General features: G+C 42.6%; 1 protein-coding gene across 4 annotated transcripts in view; it reads right to left on the reverse strand.

The window, feature by feature from the left end:
- The window catches only part of Mcub (mitochondrial calcium uniporter dominant negative subunit beta), a 59041-nt gene that overhangs the window by 6121 nt on the left and 29737 nt on the right, over nt 1-23183 (reverse strand). For 2 of the 4 annotated variants that reach the window (XM_055628115.1, XM_055628117.1), the window contains exons 2-4: nt 13265-13352; nt 11613-11783; nt 5825-5929 (exon numbers count right to left, since the gene is read on the reverse strand). In XM_055628115.1, coding sequence (XP_055484090.1) covers nt 5825-5929; nt 11613-11783; nt 13265-13352 — 364 coding nt within the window. The remainder of the gene's footprint in view (nt 1-5824; nt 5930-11612; nt 11784-13264; nt 13353-23183) is intronic. The other 2 variants (XM_055628116.1, XM_055628119.1) reach the window with 2 other exon arrangements.

Consider the following 23183-nt stretch of genomic DNA (forward strand, 5'->3'; position numbering starts at 1 on the left):
AGAGCATATATATATATATATATAATATAAATAAATATATATAATATAAATATATATAATATATATTATATAAATATATATAATATATATATTAAAAGCTACAAGGAAAAAAGGCCAAGTAACATAAAGGCAGACTGATCAGAATCACACCAGACTTCTCAAAAGAGACTTTGAAAGCCAGAAGAGCATGGACAGATATCATGCAGACCCTAAGAAAACACAGATGCCAGCCCCCATTACTATACCCAGCAAATTTTCGATCACATAGATGAAGAAAAGATATTCCATGACAAAACCAAATTTAAACAATATCTATGCACAAACTCAGCCCTTCAGAAGATACTAAAAGAAAAACTCCATCCCAAGGACGTTAACTACACCCAAGAAAACACAGGATATAAATATATTGCAATAAAACCAAAAGAAAACTAACACTGAAGAAGACACTGTAAGGGAAGACCTTTCATGTTCATGGATTAGCAGAATTTGACCTTTCAGATAACATCGTAGACTAGAGCCTGCTTCTATGTGAGCCAGTGAAGGGTCAGAATAAGAAAGAAAAAAAAAATAGAGCCTATTCCATCAGAGGAAGAATATGGAAATCCATAAAGGAAGTGAACACATTAGGAAAAAGAGGGGGGAGGGGTGAAGGAGAAGTAAGCCAAACACAGCTTCACCTGCAAAGTTTTGGAGGCAGGGAGCAGAAGCTGCCCCAACACAAGACAGCAGATTGTTTCCTCTTTGCTGAGACAAACTGGGGAGCGGGAAGGTTCAGTGTTTTGGGAAGATTAATCAAGAAAAGAAACAATCTAAAAAAAAAATAAATGGAAGAGAGATCCAAGTCAACATATCAGAAAGGGCAACATGACTCCTCCAGAAGGTCATAGCTCCTGATGTCAAGAGATGGCTGAAACAGGGAAAGCAGTGGGTTGTCTGGCAAAAAATGAACAAAGACTTGAAGACACAAACAAACATGAATTCAATCCAGGACCAGGAGAGGAAAAGTCAGCAAAATTGATGAGAAAATGAGCAATGTGGATGAAAGTCAGCAATGTGGAAGGAAATTAGGGTTTTTGAAAGGGAGAGGGAAAACAAGGAACAAAAATACTGTAAATGAAAAACTCAATGAATAAACACAAAACATACAGGAAACCATCACCAGCAGACTCAGCCAAGCAGCAGAAAATATATCAGGAAGGACAATGTCCTGCTTGGATTTTGTGTGAACTAGACACAAGCTAGAGTCATCAACAGTTTTCTGAGTTGAGTTTTAATTTAAAAACGTGTCTATCGGATTGCCTGTAAGGAAGCCTATAGAGAATTCTCGTGGTTACTGGTTGATGTGGAAGGCCCAACCCACTGTGGGTGGTGCTAGTCAGGTGGTCCTGGGTTATGTAAGACAGCAGGCTGAGCAAGCCTTGAATAGAAAGCTAGTAAATAGCATTGTTCCATAGCTTCTGGTTCTGTTCCTGCTGCCAGGTTCCTGCCTTGAATTCCTCAATGATGGACTGTTACCTGGGAATGTGAGATGAAATAAACCTTTTGCTCCCCAACTTGCTTTCGGTCATAGTCTTTATCACAGCAATAGAAACTAAACTCAGACAGAAATGAATGATCAAATACTACATTCAAACATCAAAAAGGCAAATGAAGCATAAGCATGAGTCTGAAATATGGTCAGAAACCAAGTTTAAAAATTTACGAGATAGAGGGAGTTGAGATAAATACTAAATGCTTAGAAAATCTATTCAGCGAAATTATAGCAGGTTTCTTTTCCTTTATTTTTATTTTTTGGGTTTTTTTTTGTTTTTGTTGTTGTTGGTGGTTGGTTGGGTTTTTTGTTTTGTTTTGTTTTTGTTTTTGTTTTTTGTTTTTTGTTTGTTTTTGACATGGGATTTCTCTATGTAGCCTAGGCTGTCCTGGACTCACTTTGTAGACCAGGCTGGCCTCAGATTCACAGAGATCTGCCTGCCTCTGTCTCAGCACGTGTGCTTCTGCACCTGGCTCCTATAGCAGGTTTCCTAAAGATAGAAAAATCAATGAAAACACAACCAAAGTCTGGGATACCTCCAGCATTGTTCTTCTTGCTCAGGACTGCTTTGCCTATTCAGGGTCTCTTGTATTTCCTATGAACTTCAAAATTACTTTTAAAACTCCCATTTATTTTATTTTATGTATATGAATGTTTTGCCTACATGTAAGTAAGTACGCTGTGTGTGTGTGTATTGCTGGATCTCTGGAGCTGGAATTAGGAATGGTTGTAAGCCACCATGTGGGTGGTAGGAACTCAACTTCCTTCAATGGCAACACGTTATCTCAACCACTGAGCCATCTCTACAGTTCCAAGGTGATAATGAATAATAATAATAAAAAACAAAAAACAGTGAAGGCATAAGGTAGGGACAGTGAGAATAGAAATTTATAAAAAGTGGAATGGGGCATTAATGTGATTATGCCATGGAGTTTGTTGGTGACACTGTTTAGAAGTACAAGCAAACTTCTTGTCTCTTCCTAAAAGATGCGAGGGTGCAAGCCAGAGGAGGGTACCTACTGTGCTTTCAGAGAAATGGGTAGCACAGGACTCCTGTGTTAATTGCTAACCCAAACTGACCAGGTATTTCTGCATCTCCTAATAAAACCCATGTTTTATTCATTCATTTACATGGTTGTTGTGTTTTTATATGTCTTCCATGGAGATTTCATTTCCACTACCCGATCTTTTAAACTTACATCTGTTAATGTATAAGAATTACTTGAAATGGATTTTAACTCTAATTCTGTCATTTAATAAATTCTTCTTTAATTAATCCAGTGTGATTCTTCTATCGGTTTCCATGCCATCATGTACACTGTGCCCTTCCCTGTTCATTCGGTCTGTGTGATGGGTTTCTCACAGTAACGATACGATAACATGCGGTGGCACCAAGAACAGTGAGACTGAGGCTCACCAACCAGGAGCTCAACCCTCATACAGTGCCTCTCCTCACAGACAACACAGTCTTCTCTTGAGCTGGAAAGAGCTGGAGGTTGAGCCTTGGCCCTTGTGGACCTAACCTTCCATGCTGGGATTTGGAAGAGAGGGAAAGGTTTTACAGCACAGACTTTGGAACTATTAGACTAAACTATGCATCTTAATTGGCTTTCTGTTGCTGTGATAGGCACTAATCAAAAGCAACTTGGGAATGAAAGTGCCCAGCTCATCACTGAGGAAAGCCAAGGCAGGAACCTGGAGGCAAGAAATGAAGCAGATGCCATGGAAGAGTGCTGCTCACTGGCTTTCGCCTCCATGGCTTACTCAGTTTGCTTTCTTATACCATCCAGAACCACCAGCCCAGGGCTAGCACCACCCAGAGTGGGGTGTTCCCTTCCACATCAATCATTACTCAAGAAAATGCTCCACAGACTTGCCCAAGGGGTAGTCTTATGGGGGCATTTTCTCAGTTGAGGTTCCCTCTTCACAGATGACCATATTGTGCGTGTGTGTGTCCTGTTGACAAAACCAAATTAGTGTACTATGAAAACAACTGATCAATGCCTTAAAGTCTATACTGGATAAAGTGAGAAACATCCAAAAGCATAGAGTGAATCAGACTAACTTTGTAACCTATGTTTCTTTTAATTGCCTTATAACTTACATTTGCAAGTTTTAGGCCCATGTTAATTAAAGCCTCTTAGTGCTTCTCCAGATAGCTGAGGAATGTAAAAGTTCCTGACATTAGCCATCTGTGAGGGCAGAGATAAGGAAGAGAACAAGCAGAGATCTCTACTAAATGGAGAGAAAATCACCGGCTGGCGCCGGTGAGATGGGCTTTGTTTGGAAACTGGGCCAAATGGCCCCAATCCTTCTCCTGACCTTTGATCCAAAGCCTGTAACCCCCACTCCTCAGAACAGACATAGGATGAGTTAATCATTCTCCCATCTTTAACTGTGGATGGCAGGAAATTCCAAACTGACTTGAAGATCAGATATTTACGACAGGGCTGACTGGACCTAAGGGTGACCAGAACTAACCAATTATTTTAAAAGTTAAACACCTCATCCAATCCTGATTTGCCAAGAAAGCAACCCCAGGAGATTCCTGCCTTGTGTCTTTTAAAAACCTAAGGTCTTTGTCTCCCAGTGCCACTCCTAGCTGACCAGCAGGGGTGACCCCCATTGCACAATGGTCAAAAGGAACCTCTTGTGTTTTTGCATCAATGGATGATTAGTTTCCTGAGTTCTCTTCATACCTTCTTATATTTAGGCTCTTGCTGGGCTAACAAATAGGAAGATGGAAATGCTAATAAAGAACAAAGGAACACCAGAAATAAAATTTAGCACACCGAATGAAAACTCTCTCCCAAGGGCTCAAGAAGTGGCTAGACAGATGCTGGTGAGATAAGAGTCGGTGAGCTTGAATATATACCTAAAGAAAGTGGGAAAAGGGGAAAACTAAGAGAATACCTAAACACTGTGGGACATACAGAATGTATGTACATCTGCATTTTGTATGTCCCATAATGTCTACGTGCTGGGAACACCATATGGAAAGGGGTGAGGGAGAGGAGAGAAGCAATATGTGGAGCTGTAACAGGAGAAATTTCAGAAGCAAATTGCTAATGTTGAAAATGTTTCAGGTTGAATCTTTCTTACCCACAGTACTTGAGACCAGCTACCTATTTCAGACTTTGCATGTGTTTCAGATGTTGGAATCTTTGTGCAGGCACGATGAGAGATCTCAGAAATGGGACCCGGGTAAACACATTTACATCTTATATATACCTTATATGCATAGACTGAAGGTGACTTTATCACATATACAATATACACATGGGCTGGAGAGATGGCTCAGTCATTATGGGCTAGGCTTACAACCATAAATATACAATATAGACATAGATTATGCTAAGTCAACACTCTGTCTTGGAGGCACACCTCACTTTCTCCACACATCTGCATTCCGACTACAACTAACCCCACGGACTCCACTGTAGCATTTCCCATTTGCGTTATACCAACAGTCAGTAAGTCTGGATTTCTGATTTTCAGATAAAGATTGTTCAACCTAGAGTTTGAAATTAGAAGCCAAACTTTTTTCAAGAGTTAAGATTTCTAGTTTCATTATCCGGCATGTAACGGGCCTGAAAGTCCTCATTCCTTAACAGCAGCTGAAAAGGGAAACAAACCGAGTCAGCAACTCTCATGAAAACTGCAAGAACCAAAGAGTCCTCAGCTGTCCTACCTTGACCGTGTCCAGTTTGGTCTGGACCAACCAGCAGGGTTGGTTCTGGTTAGTACTTGGCCAGGAGAACCGTGTGAGAGGTGTGGGTGCTCCGAGAAGTGACCAGATCAGACCGAATTGGCAGCGAACAAGCTCCTTTTTATTGAGGCAGCTCTTTGGCATGGGTAGAGAAGTCCCCGTGCGCGGGACCCAGGCAAGGGAAAGGGTGACATGCCAGGCAAGAGCTGGCTTTTTTCCACATAAGGTCCTGGTTCAAGTGCCTGGGGTCATTCAGGAGCGGGGCGGGTGCCACCCGGAACTCGGTTTTGGCACCACTCGGGGAAGGGCTGGCTTTACAATGCAGTCAGGGCTGGGGATAGTGTAGGTCTTTCCAGGCAGCGCCATGCTCGCCCCAGCCTGACACAGGCCACAGAGCAAACCACAACCCCCAGTGTTGAGGAGAATCACAACCTACCTGCCCTGCAACTGAAAACTTGCTGAAGGCACTGTGTGAAACACTTGATTTTAAAACTCTAGGGGGTTCTGTTCTCAGTAAGATTGTTTTGCTCCCTGTAAATCCTCCCACTGAAGCAAAAGTTAAGACGGCTGAGGCCTTTGCTCACCTTTCTTGTGACACTGCACATCGTACGGTAGTTCGTTAATGACCAGTTTAAAGCCTTCCATTAGCAAAGTGTCCATCAACATTGAAGCTGGAATCTCACAGCCGTCTGAAAGAAACAATACAGAACTGCATCTGCTTTGAAGCAATGGGTGTCATGCCTGCTTTGTATAATAGACATTTGCCTTTCAGGCAGCTCCCTTCTCACTAAGGGGATCTCCGATTGCTTTATTACCTACCATCCCACTGGACCAATATGTAACAGGCAGGCCTTCCTCTCCCACTGTACCAGATGGACTGGAACCCAGATTAATGTCAATGGTTAAAATGGTCAGTAAAGATTCAGGGAGGTAGGAATTCCACAGTAAGGCCAGGCCCGGGAAGGCAGCTTGACCTTCTAGCTGGACCTTGCAGCCATTTTGAACTGCAGCCTGCATGATGGCCCTTAGCAGGCCTGCTCTGTTTCCCTGTGAGGTTTCACAGTATACCTCAAGCAGATAAACCCATCAGCCTGGAAGATGGAATGTTAGGACCTGATCCCTGACACCCATCAGAGCCAGGAATGTGCCTGGCATCCTTGAAGTTTGCTTGAGGCCCATTCTGGTTTAGATGAAATAATGAAATCACTTGGGCAGAGATATAGACTATGCAAGCTCTTTCCTTCTGACTCATTGTGAAGATTTTCTTTTCTCTCCTTTTCTTTCATTTCCCCCTATCTCTTCTTTGAGATAGGGCATATCCTAGTTAGGTTTCTGTTGATGTGAAAAACCACTGGACCAAAACAGCTTTTGGAGGAAAGCGGGTTTTGGGCATATAGGTTACATTCCATCACTGAGGGACGCCAAGGCAGGAACTCAAAATAGAAACTGAAGCAGAGACCACAGAGGAACACTGCCTACTAGCTTGTTTTTCATGGCTTCTTCACTTTGCTTCCTTGTCCAATCCAGAACCACCTGCTGGGGTGGCACACACACAGTGGGCTGGGCTCTTCCACACCAATCATTAATCAAGAAAATGCCATGCAGATATGCTGTCTTGGTTCCTGCTCTATTGCTCTGAGATGACATGACCAGAGAAGCTTTTTTAATCAAGCATGGAATGGGGGACTTGCTCACATTTTCAGAGGGTTAGACCATGATCGTCATGGTGAGGAATGGCATGCAGGATGCAAGCAGGGCTCTGGAGGAGCAGCTGAGAACACACATCTGACCCTCAAGTTCCAAGCAGAGAAAGAAACACTGGGCTAAGCATGGGCTTTTGAAACCTCAAAGCCCACCACCAATGACATACCTCCAAAAAGCCCACACTTCCTATCCTTCCCAAATATTTCCATCAACTGGGGCTCAGTCATTCAAATGCATGAACTAAGGGAGGGGCCTTCTCATTCAAAATACATGCCCACAGGCCAATTTGAGTAAAGCAATTCCTCAATTGAGAGTCCCTCATTCCAGTGTCAAACTGACAAACAAACAAACAAATCCTAACCAGCACAGGGTCTCATATAACCTGATCTAGCCTCAAACTCACTATGCAGCAGAGGATGACCTTGAACTCCTGATTCTCCTGCTTTTTGGGTGATGCCTCATTACATCTGAAGGGAGTCTCTTCATAATGCTACCCATAGCACTGGTTTGCGCATGAGCGCACCAACACATTATGTTCTGTGTAGCACTGAATCTGTCTTTATTCTTTTTCAGTCTTGAGTGACTTCATGACAGGGCCTTTGGAACAAGGTGTTGGTGGAGCCCAGCAGGCCAACCTGGGTTGATCCAGTTTGTCTCTGCCTCGCCCTGATGCTATTACCTATATCTAAACTTGGCTTTCTGCCACTTTCAACCTGACAACTTACTGACACACTTTTCTGCTTAGCTAAAAGTTCATTATTGCTGCTTACAGACAAGTCCATAACATATGTAAATATACATATAGATATAAACAGATGTAGACATAGGGATAGATGGATGGATAGATAGATAGATAGATAGATAGATAGATAGATAGATAAATAGATAGATAGACAGACAGACATACATGCAGGCAATGATATTTTTAATTTCTTTTTTAATTTTTGGAGGTGACTTATTGGTGTTACCTCAAAACTTATTGGCACACATATTTAATCCCAGCAACCCAGGAAGCAGAGGCAGGCAGATCTCTGAGTTCAAGTCAGCTCGGGGCCACGCATGGAGAACTTGGCTCAACAAAACACACCTTAGCATACCAAGAGCACCCACAAGGGCCAATCACCACAATGGCTCATAGCTCCCTTTTAACATGGAAAAATGAGGTAAAACTACAAGGAGATTGGGTAGCAAAGAGAGAAAAACGACATGATTAAATCTAAAACTTAAATTGCATTTATGTGATTTGTTTTATGAGAATGGATAGAGGCAGAGAAGAGAATCTAATAGTAATTCAATATGTCTCAGAGATAAAAGATTGAATTACAAGAGCTATTTGAGGGAACAGAAAATGAAGTCCTTCAGTCCACAGCTGCAGGAGAAACTGAAATAGGGACTGGTCAGTATACAAGAAGGGGTTCAAATAAATAAAATTTAAAAAACACATGAAATTGTTTTAAAACAAAAACTTTAGAGCCATAAACCACGTAGTATATAAACGCAGAATCAACAACCATCAAACTTAGCTTTATCATTAAAAGAAAAACAGCCTCAAGTGCAGACGCCATGGCTGAACTCTTCTGCATGCAGACTTGCCATCATGACAATACTTTTTGCTGTAGGTCCAGTCAGCATTTCCTAGTTGCTGTCTAGATTTGCAGCTGGTAGTTACAGAAAGTTGTCTCAAGACCTGATGCTTTTTCAAGCTCACAATTGTAGCTGTTTGATAAATTGTCTATTTTGGGGCTCTTCCAGCCTGCTGCATTTTAGTTTAGCCTTTAGGAATGTTTCAGGTGCGTGTGGATCACTGGGGAGAAGGAAGTCTCCTGGGAAGTTTCAACCTGAAGGTGCGTTGCCCCACTTCTCATACAGCAAATTTAAAAAACAAAACCCAAGGGGATGGAGAGATGCTCAGTGGTTAAGAGCACTGTCTACTCTTCCAGAGGACCTGGGTTCAATTCCCAGCACCCACAAGGCAGCTCACAACTCTCTGTAACTCCTGTTCCAGGGAATCCAACGCCCTCCCACAGATACACACGTAGTCAAAACACCAATGTACATAAAATAAAAATAAATTATCATAACAAAACAAAACCCACAAGGCTTTAATGGAGGCCAGGTGTTAAGAAAGCAAACTCACTGGGCAATAAGTGGAAGATTAGTACTGGGCAGAGAGTTTTCCCTGTCCTTCAGAACAGTTATGTGAAATCCAGTCTAGGAGAGTTCTGCATGTGCATTTCCTCCGGTCCAAGTGTCTGCTTTACATTCAGCCAGTGCTGTTTCAGCTGCAGTAACCCATGTGCCTGGGGAAGGCTGCACGAACGGTGGGGAAGAACCTGGCTGGCTGCCGCCTGGCTGGCTCCATGGCTCTGCTCTGCCAGGAGGCAGTTAGTCAAGTCTGCAGGTAGATCTGTTGCTAGAATCTGGGTGTTAGGGATCCTGCTCAGCTGGGGGAGGGGGGTTCCCAGGAACTGACAAATAAGGGTAGATCTATGGCAGGTTTAGAACACACTTTTCAAGTGCAAATTAAAAACAGGCAAATTCCACCCATGGGCCCTATTTTCCTAAGAACAACAAATGAACAAACAAGCCACCAGCAACACAATGATTTTTTTCATCTGACTTTCCAAGTATCATTTTTAAAAATTACATTGAGATGACTTCAACTAAAAGCCTCAGTAAAGTATTTTCAACTCAAATCAAAGAGTAAGTCCGTGGCCTAATTTCCTGAAAGAAAAACCTCTGAGTTTCTGGCTTCCTTGTGCTGTGTTTTCAAAGTTCTTAAAGTTATTTTGGGGGGAAAAAAGCAGAGGCAACATCAGCCATTTTTATCCATCAATCTTTTCTACCTTTCTTCATTCACTTACTGACTGCTTTTGTTGATTTACTGACAGCTTTTGCTCATTTTGTTGTCATTCTGACACCACCTGAGTTCCATGTGCACATCTGTCTGCCCGTGGATCCCCAGGGCAGGCAAGAAGGCCCTGGATTCCCACTGCCCCTGTGTCTGAGGCCACAGGAAGAGAGGAAGCTCACCTTTAAGTCCTTATAATAACCTACTAGGCTTTTTTCAACCTGTTCCCTCATCTCTGAGAATTCTCATCCTCCAGCCCTTGCTGCCTCTGTGGGCATCTGCTCCTAATACATGGCCTCTGCCTCTGGAGTTCCTGGGAACTGCAAGCCCCTCTCATCAACTCCACACACCCATCCTCTCCTCCGGGTCCCCCTCATCTCCTCATCCTCTCCTCCAGATCCCTCTCCTCACCTCTAGATCCCCCCTTCATCTCCTCCAGGTCCTTCCATCTTCTCCCGGTTCTTCTCTTTTTGTCCTGATCTTTACCCTGCAGACTTGCCCATCAGGATCCTGTATTGCTTACTCTGCTTTCTCCATTAAGGTTTACTAAATGACATTCTGCATAATTATTGCTGTGTCTCGTTCATTTTTTCCTCCTAAAATGTAAGTTCTATTAAGGGCAGGGGCTTTTATCACCTCTGGTTCTTTGCTCTGTCTCTAGCACCTACAAGGTCTGATATAAATATCTGTTGGATGAATAAATTCTTTAATCTCTATGTCTATGTCTGTATCTATCCCTTAATTGGCTCTTAAGTTGGTTAGAAAAAATGTTTATTTTTCTTTTCTTTTTCAGTTTTAATTATGTGCATATGTGTTCACATGTAGGTTTATGCACATGAGCACAATGCCTGTGGAGGCCGGAAGAGGGTGTTAGGTGCCCTGGAGATGGAATTGTGGGGAGCTGCTGCTGCTCAGTGTCGATGCTGTAACTTCACTTCTCATTGCTGAGTCATTTCCCCAGCCCATGTTTATTTCCTTTTCAAAACTAAAACGGCACTCATTAACTTTTAAATAAGCTTACATAGAACTGCTAATACAATAAAAGAACAATGATAACTTATTAATGTTTATGTACCAGTGGCTGTTAAATATTGAACTGATATAAATAATTCTTTTTTCAATTTTAAGGGCAGTTGGCCTAAAACCATTTCATGCAATGGAAATATAAAGTTCATATTATGCACTTAAATGCATAAATGATTATCCAACTCTCCTGATACTAAAATGTATATTTTCCTAAGGACTAATTCTATGAAAAAAATTCCTAACTGTAATTGCTTTATAACAAACATTAGTTCACTATATGTTCATTTTCCACTGGCTATTTTAATTGTATAAAATATATTTTATTCTCAATTATTCAAATTTTGCTGAAAATTATACACTAATGCCATTCTACTAAAAATTTCTCATAGGAAAAAAAATCTCTGGCTGTTTATAAAATAAATAACTGGAATTTACACTAAACTCATTTTATCTTCTTTTATTCAATGGAGTTGGGACACTCTTTTTGTTTGCTTTGTTTTATGTTGAGACACTGTCTCACGACATAGCCCAAGCTATGTCTCTCAATCTTCCTGTCCCAGCTTCCCAAGTACTAAGATAATAGGTATGCACCACCATGCTGCCTTGGAGTTACTATCTTAATAATACTGGTATGTAAAAAGGAAGGACTCCATAATGGGTAGCCATTGATTACATAATGAATTGTATAACTGATTATATAATGAAATTCTTTCTAGGAAAGTGAAGAATCAGGACACAGGCGCAGAAGAGAAGAGAAAGAACACAGAGTTCTAAGATACCCAGATACACACCTGCTGTGATGATGGCTGCAGTTTTGATGCCTTTATCCTCCTTTTTTAAGTCCTGAAGGAACGAGCCTACTGTTGACAACAATGGCTTTACTACAAACTGACAGCGCTCTTTTCTGGACGGCAGAGTGAGTGTTACCAAGGGAAGACCATGTCTATAGCTAACTGTTATTTCTGTTAAGATAAAAAAATATATATACATAGTGAAACATAAACAAGAAGGGTTTAACCTGGAGAGATGGTTCAGTGGTTTAAAACACTGGCTGCTTTTGTAGAAGACCCAGGTTCGTTTCCCAGGACCCTGCTGGCAGCTCACATGGTCTGTAACTCCAGTTCTGGGGAATTCAATGACTCTTCTGATTCCATGGTCTCCCGCATGCACATAGTGGGTGCATCTACATACACTCTGGCACACACACACACACACACACACACAGACATGGACACATGAAATAAGTATTTTTAAATAAGATAAAATACAGAATTTTAAGTATTTTATTGAGCATTTCATAGGTGCATATAATGTGTTTCGGTCAAATTCACCCTCATTTCCTCCCCTACAATTGCCCTCTATCCCCTCCACACACACCCCCGCCTCCAATTTCATATGCATTTTTTTTTCTTTTTAAAACTCACTTTTCAGGGCAAGGTGGTGCATGCCTTTAATCCCTAAACTGGGGAGGCAGAGGCAGTTGGATTGTGATGAGTTTGAGGCCAGCCTGCTCTATATAGTGAGCTGCAGGACAACCAAGGCTACCTTGTCTCAAAACAAAATAACAACAACAACCACCACAACAGAACAAAAAACCAAAACAACAACAACAAAAACCAATAAAAATGATAGGCTAGGTCGTTGGCTCTGGAATGGGCTTTAAACCCAATCAGAAAGTGAGTGGTAACTCCCATAACATTCCTGCCACTCTTGTACCACTGGGCATATACTGCCAGCCCAGTGGTTATTATAGGTTGAACGTTCACAACTGGGTAAGAATGTTGAAAAGTTTCCTCCCCCTGTCTATAAACAGAACCTTCTGGCACCATGAAAGCTACCCAGTAGAAATGAAGCTTCCAGTTTGGTTATCAGCTTAATTTCTCCACATGCTGTGACTCAGGTGTGTGGTGTCTTGGGCAGCGGGGTCTTACCATCAAGCTTTAAAGGGGGAGGGTGACTCATACCCAGCACAGGCTTCTTGATTGACAGCCTATGGTGTCTGGGAGAGGCACTGCCCTCCCAGCTTACACATGGAATTCATGAATCTCAGACCTCCCCTAACATTTGTATGGTATCGGTATTGTGCTACAGTTTGCCATTACATACGTTACAGGCCTCCTGCCTCGTAACAGTCCATAGAAGCTTCTACTGAGCATCAGAATTATCTGCTCAGTGTCTACACAGATAAAGAGCTCATATCCCGAGGGAAGAAGCTGACTCATCTTTATCTGACTTACCTTCAGTTTCTCTGGTAATTGGATAAAGTTTGCCGAAAGGCGTCACTGGAGACGGGATACTAACAGAGGAGCAGGAGGCCGAACACAACCAGTAGGTGGGGAATGGGCAGAGTCGGCTCAGCTCAAGACTGTATCTCTCACTTTATTTGGAAGAATGGAAGCGAGATAGCCAGCCCATAAACCAAAGAAGTGATGAAGAAACTCACCATCAGGCAGCATTGCTGTTCCATAATGGAGTGCTTGGTAGTACTTTGGATTTGCATAGGGTTTCATACACAAAACCTGTAAGAAAGACTGCATTAAAAAAAAAAAAAAAGTGAAAGGTAAAATCCCGAAGATTCTTTTTCAGCTTATATGGCAGGGGTGATGAAAGGGGAACTTTGCACATGTGTCCTACACGGGCCGGGTGTGTTGGTTTGAATGAGAGTGGCCCCAGAGGCTCGCAGATAAACTGCTTGGTCCACAGTTAGAGCAACTGTTTATAAGGGAGTAGGAGGCGTGGCCTTGTTGGAAGAGGTGTGTCACTGGTGGTGGGCTTTGAGGTTTCAAAAGCCTCTGCCAGGCCCAGTCTCTCCCTGTATCCACCTTGTAGATGAGATGGAGGCTCTCAGCTGCTGCTCCAGGGCTGGGCCTGCCCGCCTGCCTGCCTGCCACCACTGCTTCCCGCCAGCGTGATCGTGGGCTAACTCTATGAGACTATAAGCAAGCACCCAATTAAATGCTTTCTTTTATAAGTTGCCTTGGTCATGGTGTCTCTTCACAGCAAGAGAAGAGTGACTAAGACACCAGGTGTTAAACACATCACAGGCAATGAGTCCCACCAAACATTATCTGTCACACTAATTTAAGACTGTTTCCTTGAATTTTATTTCTCAAATTATAACCTATTAACAGCACCTGGAAGGAAAACAGGTAATTACTTTTAATTTTTCTTTCTTTCTTTTTTGTTTGTCTAGTTTTTTTAATGTTCAAAAGAACATTATATTAACATTTCCCCCTTTAAGTATATTGAGTTCTGCCTTAGACAAATATATGAGGCTTTAGGGTTTGGGGAGATATCCAGGTAGGCTGGCAGCTGTGCAGTTGATGGAGTTTATAGGAAAAAGATTAAGGCAGGAGAGTTTGTACTTGAATTGTATTGTACTTTACAATGTTGTTGTTATTGTTTCTGTTGTTTTGTTTTTTGTTTTTCTTTAAGACAGGGTCTCTTTCTCTCTATATAGCTCAGGCTGTCCTGGAACTCACTCTGTAGGCTGGCCTCGAACTCACAGAAATCTACCTGCCTCTGCCTCTCAAGTGCTGGGATTAAAGGCATGAGCCACTATACTTGGCTTTTACTTCTTAAAGTGGATATAGCTCAATTAATAAGCACATGCGGTAGGTATCCAAGTTTGTGTAATGAATATTATAATGAATGTCATATTATAATAAATATTATAATGAATGCCATTGCTTTTACTAATAACACACACACATTGCAGAAATAGAAAGTTTCAATCAAGTTCTTCTTTAAAACTGCCTAATGACTGAAACACTTCTCCCGGTGCACTAGTCAAAGGAAGAACAGCAAGCTGCATGCCAAAAGCCCTGCCCCTCTACAACCTTCACCCCCCCCCACACACACAGCATTTGCAGTTAGTGGCTGAGTGTGTGCCCTGGCTGACTTCCTGAAGCGTGGTCGTCTTTCCTTGAGGTTGATTCTGTGGCAGGGTCTGCACAGAGCTAAGGAAAGCTCTTCCGTAAGTTGTCTTCCATACAGAAGACAGCTGTCCTTAACCTTACCGACCCTGACGGTGCAGAAGCATGTGTTCATGTGCGTGCACACATGCAAACTCTCACTTCAAAGAATTTTTTTTCCTTAGATTTGCTTATTTTTATATGTGCATGGATGTTTTGCTTGCTTCTATGTCTATGTGCCCGCATGCCTGCCCGGTGCCCACAGAAGCCAGACAAGGGCATCAGACACTCTAACACGGGAGTTAGAGAATGTTGTGAGCCACCGTGTGGACGCCAGGAGTCAAAGCCAGGTCCCCTGAAGAAGCAGCCAGTGCTCTGAGTCAACCTTCCAGCTCACTGGCCCCTTGAACAATGAGGTCAATGTATACAGACCCTATCTCAAAACAAGAGCGAAAAGGCACACGTTTAACGTGTGTTTGTATGTAATTTAAACTTCATACACTGTTTTTCTACTGGCTGTGAGTATGTATGGGGGTAGATGTGTGGGTTGCACATGTACATTCTGAGATGGATTGTGTGCAGTAAAATGCACAAACCCAGCATTTAGCTCCTTGCCTAGCTCCAGCTGAACATGTAAGGACGGAGCATCATGCCTACAAGGAGAAAGAGGCAATTCTGACGAGTCGGCCCCACCAGGCCCCCCCAGCATGCAGGCTCCCCCAGCATGATTTGCAAATCAACATAAGCCAGAGCAGCAATTTATATTTCAGATTTTTGGTCGAAAGGCAGCAGTGAAATATTAGCCCAGTGGAAACAGCGTGCTTCCAATACGCGCCTTTTGAGGATGCTCTAATTATTGTGCTGCACAAAGCCAGCCTGGGACCCTAGTTTCAGCATGAGTGCTGTAATTTGCTCTTATACCCACAAGAACGCCACTCTCTTCAGGGTTAATCAGTTGTGTTTCACACCTATCATTAGACCATGTGATTTACTTTAAAAAGATGTCAGATACAAGCTGGAAACTGGCTTAGGAAAAGTCTTGGTTGCTAATAACATTTGGCTGCTCAAAATTATCAAATTGCCCTTGGAAAATGAATTATGACTCTTTGAGACATTAGAAAAGAGGCTGGAGATAGAGGGGATGTGGTTCATTGGGAGAACACCTGCCTAACGTATGTAATGGCCTGGGCTCAAACACCCACGATCCCAAGGATAGATGATAGATAGATAGATAGATAGATAGATAGATAGATAGATAGATAAATAGATAGATAGATAGACAGATAGATGTCTCAAGTCTGAAAATAACATCAAAATTTAAACATGATATTTTTCAAAACCAATAATTATATTACACACACAAATTAGTAGAACTCATTTACTGTCTTAAATAAGATATTTTATCTATCCATCTATCATCTATCTATATCACCTATCTATCCATCTATCTATGTATCTATGTATCCAATTCTGAGCCTGCATACTTGTATCTAGCCTCCAAATAATCTTTGTATGGCCACACCCATTTATTCAAATCCGTGCACAAGGTCAGCCACAACTTTTAAAGACCTCTTTGCACAGTGAATGAGGTAACTGCATATTGGGAAACAAAGAAGAACAATGTAAAGATAATTTTTTGGTTTCCTTAGCAATCACATAATTTTAAACCAATATGCACCCTGCGTGGTAAACCTGGATCTAACAGATCCCTTCATTATAGATCTAAATACACAGAGAAATAATAAAGAAACTGCTCTGTCGTGGGGAAAAGGGACAGCTTGGATCACTGAAAAATGAATCGCCTGACTGAAAGCAGCCCACCAAGAAGAAAGTCTAAGAACGTTCCTTTTAACGTGATTAAATAATAAAGGGAGAACAGGCCTCTGACATCCATCACTTATCAGTCCCCCAACAGATTTTGGTACTAGTTCCCCATCCTGGAATGCCACTGACCTCCATCCAGAGATGGAGGCAGAAAAGTCGAAGGAGGGAATAAACTCTCGAGTAGAGACCTCAGACGGATTCTATATGCCCTGTGAAATGGTGACACTGGGGAACTCTCCAGATAACAAGTGATTTTCTATTCGAGGAGAGCCAAGAAAGGCAGCAGGAAACCGGGAATGGGGTGAGGTAGGACATGACCAGAAATGACTTACACAGCTGCAGCTCTATCACCTGACTGAAAATAACCCACAAGAAAAGATGTCCACAACATTCTTTGTTATCCTTATTAAATTAACAAAAAAAAAAAAAAAAAAAAAAAAAAAAGGAAGCCATGGTCCTCAAATCAAAATTCCAGTGAACAGTCTAGGCTAGACAAAAGTCCAACATTTCAGACTTTCTCAGACATCACAGTGAACCTCATTAATTTATATAACTAATATGTATTAATAAAAAATGTTCTCAGGACAGACTGAGTTTTGACTGAAGGAGATCAAGAAGGAAACATGATATAAATTTCTCTAGGGCCTACCTAACAGGGCCACAAATAATTCACCCTTTTCAGGATGCCAAACTGTTCCCCTCATTGTTTCACAATTTAAAGGGCTTTCCACCTCACCCCTGTCTGCTTCATCTCAGATGCCATCCTATCCTGGCTTTATTAGACCCTAACCATGGAGCCAAGCAGCTGGACTAATGACTACAGGTCCAGATTGCCCACCCCGGAGCCCTGGTTTCATTTGCAGGGTCTCTGCACCCAGGTCTTTAACCTCTCTGGACCCAACTCCTTCTCCCTCAAGAAAATCCTTTCAAGAGTCAAACATGGAAAACAGGGCTGCCATCCCATCCCTTTCGAGGCTGATGGAAGATGGCTGAGGGCTTTGAGTTCAAAGCCAGCCTAAGAAATATAGGGAGACTCTACCTCAAAAAAAAAATGAAGGGAAAGGAGAAAAATTCCATTTAGCAGAAGGCACAAGTTATTTTCTCTTCCGAACCAGTCCCTAACCTAGTGTGCTCACCCCCATAAGTGGTATTACCACCATCCATTAGGCGGATCATGGCTCTCTAATCCCACTCACACAGCAAGGGCTAGCAGTTGTGCTTCAAAACTAAAGTCCAGATTAACACATTTTTACTCCCTCTATTCCACTCTGATTCCAGCCAATGCCATCTCCCCTTGACTACTCCTCCTAACTGGCTTCGTGGCTTTGGATTTCATCCTCTGCAGCCCACTCTCCATAGAATAGTAATTTGGTCATCAGAAAATAAGCATCAGGATGGGCGTGGTGGCACATATTTTAATCCCAGCTCTCAGGAGGCAGAGGCAGGCAGATCTCTGTGAGTTCCAGGCCAGCCTGGTCTACCAAGTGAGTTCCAGGAGAGCCAGGACTGGGTACACTGAAAAGACCTGTCTCAAAAAAACAAACAAATAGACAGCAACAAGCAGACAAAAACAAAATGAGCATCAGCATCAGACCTTGTTACCCTTTGCTAGAAACTCAATAACCCTTTTTGAATCAAACCGAAATGGCTGCCTCCTTTTAGGGAGCCTCCTGGACTTTTTCATCCTCCATAACTCCTTCCTTTACTCTGTGCCTTCAAAGCGTCTGGTTTGCTTTTTCTTCTCCTATTTTCCCATTTTCCTCTTTTTGTTTGTTTGCTGAGATGGGTTTGTATGTAACCCAGGGTGTAGCCAAGATAATCCTCCTGCCTCATCTCCCAACTGCTAGGTCACAGTCACTAATCAACCCTGGCTAGCACTCGGGCTTACTAACGAACTCCATACATGCATTCTTTTTGTTTTGTTTTGTTTTGCTTTATTATTTGAGATAGGGTTTCTCTGTATAACCCTAGCTGTCCTAGAACTTGCTCTGGACACTGGGCTGGCTTGGAACTCATGGAGAGCCACCTGCCTCTGACTCCTGAATGTTGGGATTAAAGTTGTGCACCACCACCTGGCCCATAGAAGCATCCTTAAATACAATTTCTCAAAACAAACCCTGCGATTTCACCTTACACCCATCAGAATGGCTAAGATCAAAAACTCAAGTGACAACACATGCTGGAGAGGTTGTGGAGAAAGGGGAACGCTCCTCTATTGCTGGTGGGAATGTAAACTTATACAACCACTTTGGAAATCAATCTGGTGCTTTCTCAGGCAATTAGGAATAGCGCTTCCTCAAGATCCGGCTATACCGCTCCTAGGCATATATACAATTTCCTTTCTGCTTGGGGACTCTACATTTTCCATTCAGTTGGAAGGTCTTTCCATTGAGTCTTCGAACCACTGGCTCCGATCATTATCTAAGAGTGGCCTTCAGTGCCTTCCCTGATTATCTGATCCTGTCCCTGCCTCCTCCTCTGTTCCATCTTCCCACTCATCTCAATCGATATTAGACTATCTATGCATTTCTTTCCTAATTGACCTCTCCCCACTACAGCTTCCAAGAAGCAAAGACTATGACTGGCTCTTGCCACTCTCTCTCTCTAGCACTTTAGAACCATGCCTGGGACATGGTGAACACACATAAAAAAATTGAGATGCACCTGCAATCCGTGCACTTGGGAGGCTAAGGCAGGAGGATGCAGGTTTGACTTCAGCTGGGGTTTCCTAATGAGAACTACCCCCAAAAAAGAAAAGTCAACTAAACAAAAGACTTTAAATCTACAATGTGGCACCACAACTATTCTAACATGGTTATGAAAATGCTACAGCTGCACAAAGAGAAAGAAATTCACTTCCTGAAGTAAAAGCAGGACTCTAAGTCCTCCCCAAAGCATAAACTATACTCAAGTAAGCACAGAGATTGGTCCATTCCTTCTCAACAATAATATCTTTCCAAGCTGCTTTCAAATATGTGACAATCAACATTGCTCATCTTCTCTTAGTCACAGAAAACTTAAATAATTCAGGTTTGGGGATACATTTTAGAAAATTTATTACAAATCAAAAAGCTAAACTTAGAAATAGTGGCAGTCTCTTAGGGGAAAAAACTGTAAGTGTTGCCAGCCATGATGGCCCACAGCTGGAGTCCCAAAACTTTGGAAACTGAGGAAGAAGTCTGAGCCAGGAAGATCCAGAGGGGAGGGGAAGATCCAGAGGACAGGAGAAACCATGACCACAATATAGTGTATGAATTTGAGAGAGAGAGAGAGAGAGAGAGAGAGAGAGAGAGAGAGAGAGCAAGTGAGCCAGGGAACCACAGTTTGAGAGAGGACGAGTGAGAAAGGAAGAGTAGCAACCAGCCTCCATCCACATTAACTCCATGATTTGATCAACCACCTGTGGCCGAAGGCTCTCACAGCATCACCCAGTACTTCCACATGGATCCCTGGCATTTTTCACATAGTAATTCCCATGGCTCTCCCCTTTCTCTACGTACTCCTCAAAGTTTAACAAATATTTCTCCAACAAAGTGCTTTATTTATTTATTTTTAATAAGATTTATTTATTATGTATACAGTATTCTGCCCGAATGTATGCCTGCAGGCCAAAAGAGGACACAGATCCCATTACAGATGGTTATCAGTCACCATGTGGTTGCTGGGAATTGAACTCAGGACCTCTGGAAGAGCACTCAGTGCTCTTAACCTCTGAGCCATCTCTCCAGCCCCTAGAAGTAAACTTTTTTTTTAAATGTTTTTTAAACAGGGTTTCTCTGTGTAGCCTTGGTTGTCCTGGAACTCAGGCTATAAACCAGGCTGGCCTCGAACTCAGAGATCCTGCCTCTGCCTCCCAAATGCTGGGATTAAAGGCATATGCTGCCGCCACCACCAGGCAACAAAGTGCTTAATAAGAGAAGAAATCAACTTGCTTTAATCCCAACATAAAATGCCACAGCTGCACTTTAACGTGTCCAGAAGGAACTTGTGTGACTGCTGCACAGGCTTTCTTAAAAACAGCAGTATCCTTGGAGACACAAATAATTAACATCAGACCTCTAATACTTGTGCTAATTTCTTCTTAACTGTAAACTCAGCTTTCACATAACAGCTGGAGACAACAACCTCCACCCTTTTCTTCTTGGGTTATTCTTCAACTCCAGCTAACAAATGAAAAAATGAAAATGAGTTTGGCAAGCCTCTGACATCTCTTTTAAAAGCATGAGTAAGTCTAGACAGCTGAACTGATGACTAACCACCTGTTTTGTAAATAATATGATGCCATTCCTTACAGTCACGATTTCCTAGAGAAATATCTGGTACTAAGATCCAAGTTCATATTCATGAAAACAAATCAGAGTGGCCACTCAATAGTGGGCTCTAACTGTAGTGCATCCATCCCTTGGTTTTCTGGGGCAGGGAGGGAGGACTATTTCCAAGGTCCCTTGAGGATATCAAAGTGTGAGTGCGTTCACTGAATGCCATGTAAATTATACTGTTTAGAGAATGGCAAGGAAAATGTTCTACCAGGGGGCTAGAGTGATGGCACAGGGCTCAAGAAAACTCGCTGCTCTCCAAAGGACCCAGGTTTTGTTTTGTCTGAAAAAAGACTTTTTTTTTTCATACCATACACTCTGATCAGAGTTTCCTCTCCCCCAACTCCTCTCAGATCCTCCCCTTCTACCCAACTCCACAATCTTTCTTCCTCTCATTAGAAAATAACAAAACAAAATTAAATTTGAACAACAACAACAATAACAAAAAAAAAAACAGAAAAAAAAAAGAGCCAAAGAAAAGGCATAAGAAACACATACAGATGTGCACACACACAAGTCCCATAAAAACACAAAACAGTAAACCATAACATAGAAGCAAAAGATACGTGAGGTTAAGGAAAATACCAGACAAGGCATAATGACAAAGAACCACTGGGTTCATTCTGTGTTGGTCATATATGACTTGGAATGGGGTCTGCCCTTAAGTGTGTTTGTGTATCCATTGGGACTCTGTTGGAGAAAACTAACTTTTTCTTTGCAGGCAGTTGTCAATTGGAGATGGCTTCCAGGTTACGGATGGGGGCTTTCGTCCACTGCTGCCACTTCTGCTCTCAGAGCTGGGACGGCATCTGGATTAGACCTGTGCAGGGCCCAGGCCCTCTGCATCCTGCCTCAGAGGACCCGGGTGTGACTCCCAGCACCCACATGGCAACTTATGGCCACCTGTAGCTCTATAGCTAGGGAATCCAACACCCTCTCTTGATCTCTGACGGCACAAAGCATGCATAGGGTGCACAGACAGTCATACATGCAGGCAAACCACCCATACACGTGAACAAAAAATCTTTTGAACCCGGGTGTGAGCATAAGCTTTGCGATATTAGCTCTGCAGGCTACTTAGCCCTCAGGGGCTCCTTAATACAAGTGTGTTAAACACACTTACCTCACATGGTCTACTTGAGAAGTCAATCATAGCAGACAGGTGAGGTACATAGACTGCCAGCGCTTAACAGCTTATTTCTCAATTCTAACGTTACCATCAAAGTAACATGTATTTATGACATCTTGTTACTTCTGTGCTAACTAGAACTCATTTTTCTGGGGTCTTACCTGAGAAACCTGTTGGAGGAAAAGTATACCATATCTGTTCTGGGGGGACAGGAACCAGAGGAACAGGGGTGTCCTTGCAGCTCTCTAACACCCCACTAGAAGATGATTCGGCAACCTTGGCCAAGTCCCACAAATTCAAGCTTTCAGCTTCACAGCAGCCTGGTCTCAGGGGTTAGCAAGCACCAGCCAACTGAAAAGATACCGGGAGAGGGTAGCCGGGCTGCCTCCCAATGTCTGTGTCCTCTAAGTAACTTCAGAAATTCTCGGTTTAGCTTTTAAACCTCAGGAGCTGGGGATGGTGGTACAACTGTAATTACAGCACTCAGAGATGGGAGCAGGAGGACCGGGAGCTCAAGGCCACCCTGGCTATATACTAAGTTTGAGACCAGCTCTGGTTATATTATCTTATATCAAACACATACACACACACACACACACACACACACACACACACAGCTAGACAGATGCTCTTAAAGTATGTCTCAGGTCAAATTTTAAAATAGCTCCTGACAGTGGTAGGTAGTATTAAATGAAAGGTTCTGAAACAGTAAGGAATAACAGATACTAAATTTCCATGGAGAAATACCTCTGCAACTGGCCGCCGACCCGCTTTATCTTTGAGCTTTGCATCTGGAACCCAAGCAGAGACTGAAACTAGTTGTTAAAAGCTTATTTATTTCATAAGACCTGGAGACAACAGGAGCTCCATGAGGAGAGCAACAGAACCAGAAATTCTGGGGCCAGGGGTCTTTTCTGAGACTGATACTCTAACCAAGGACCATTGATGGAGATAAACTAGAACCCATGCACAGATGTTGCCTATGGCATTTCAGTGTCCGAGTGGATTCCCTAGTAATGGAAACAGGGACTGTCTCTGACATGAACTGATTGGCCTGCTCTTTAATCACCTCTCCCTGAGTGGGGAGCAGCCCTACCAGGCCACAGAAGAAGACAATGCAGCCAGTGCTGATGGGATCTGATAGACTAAGATCAGAAGAAAGGAGAGGAAGACCTCCCC

Source organism: Psammomys obesus, unplaced genomic scaffold (assembly GCF_907164565.1).
Source record: "Psammomys obesus unplaced genomic scaffold, mPsaObe1.curated_primary_1811, whole genome shotgun sequence".
NCBI classification, from domain to species: domain Eukaryota; kingdom Metazoa; phylum Chordata; class Mammalia; order Rodentia; family Muridae; genus Psammomys; species Psammomys obesus.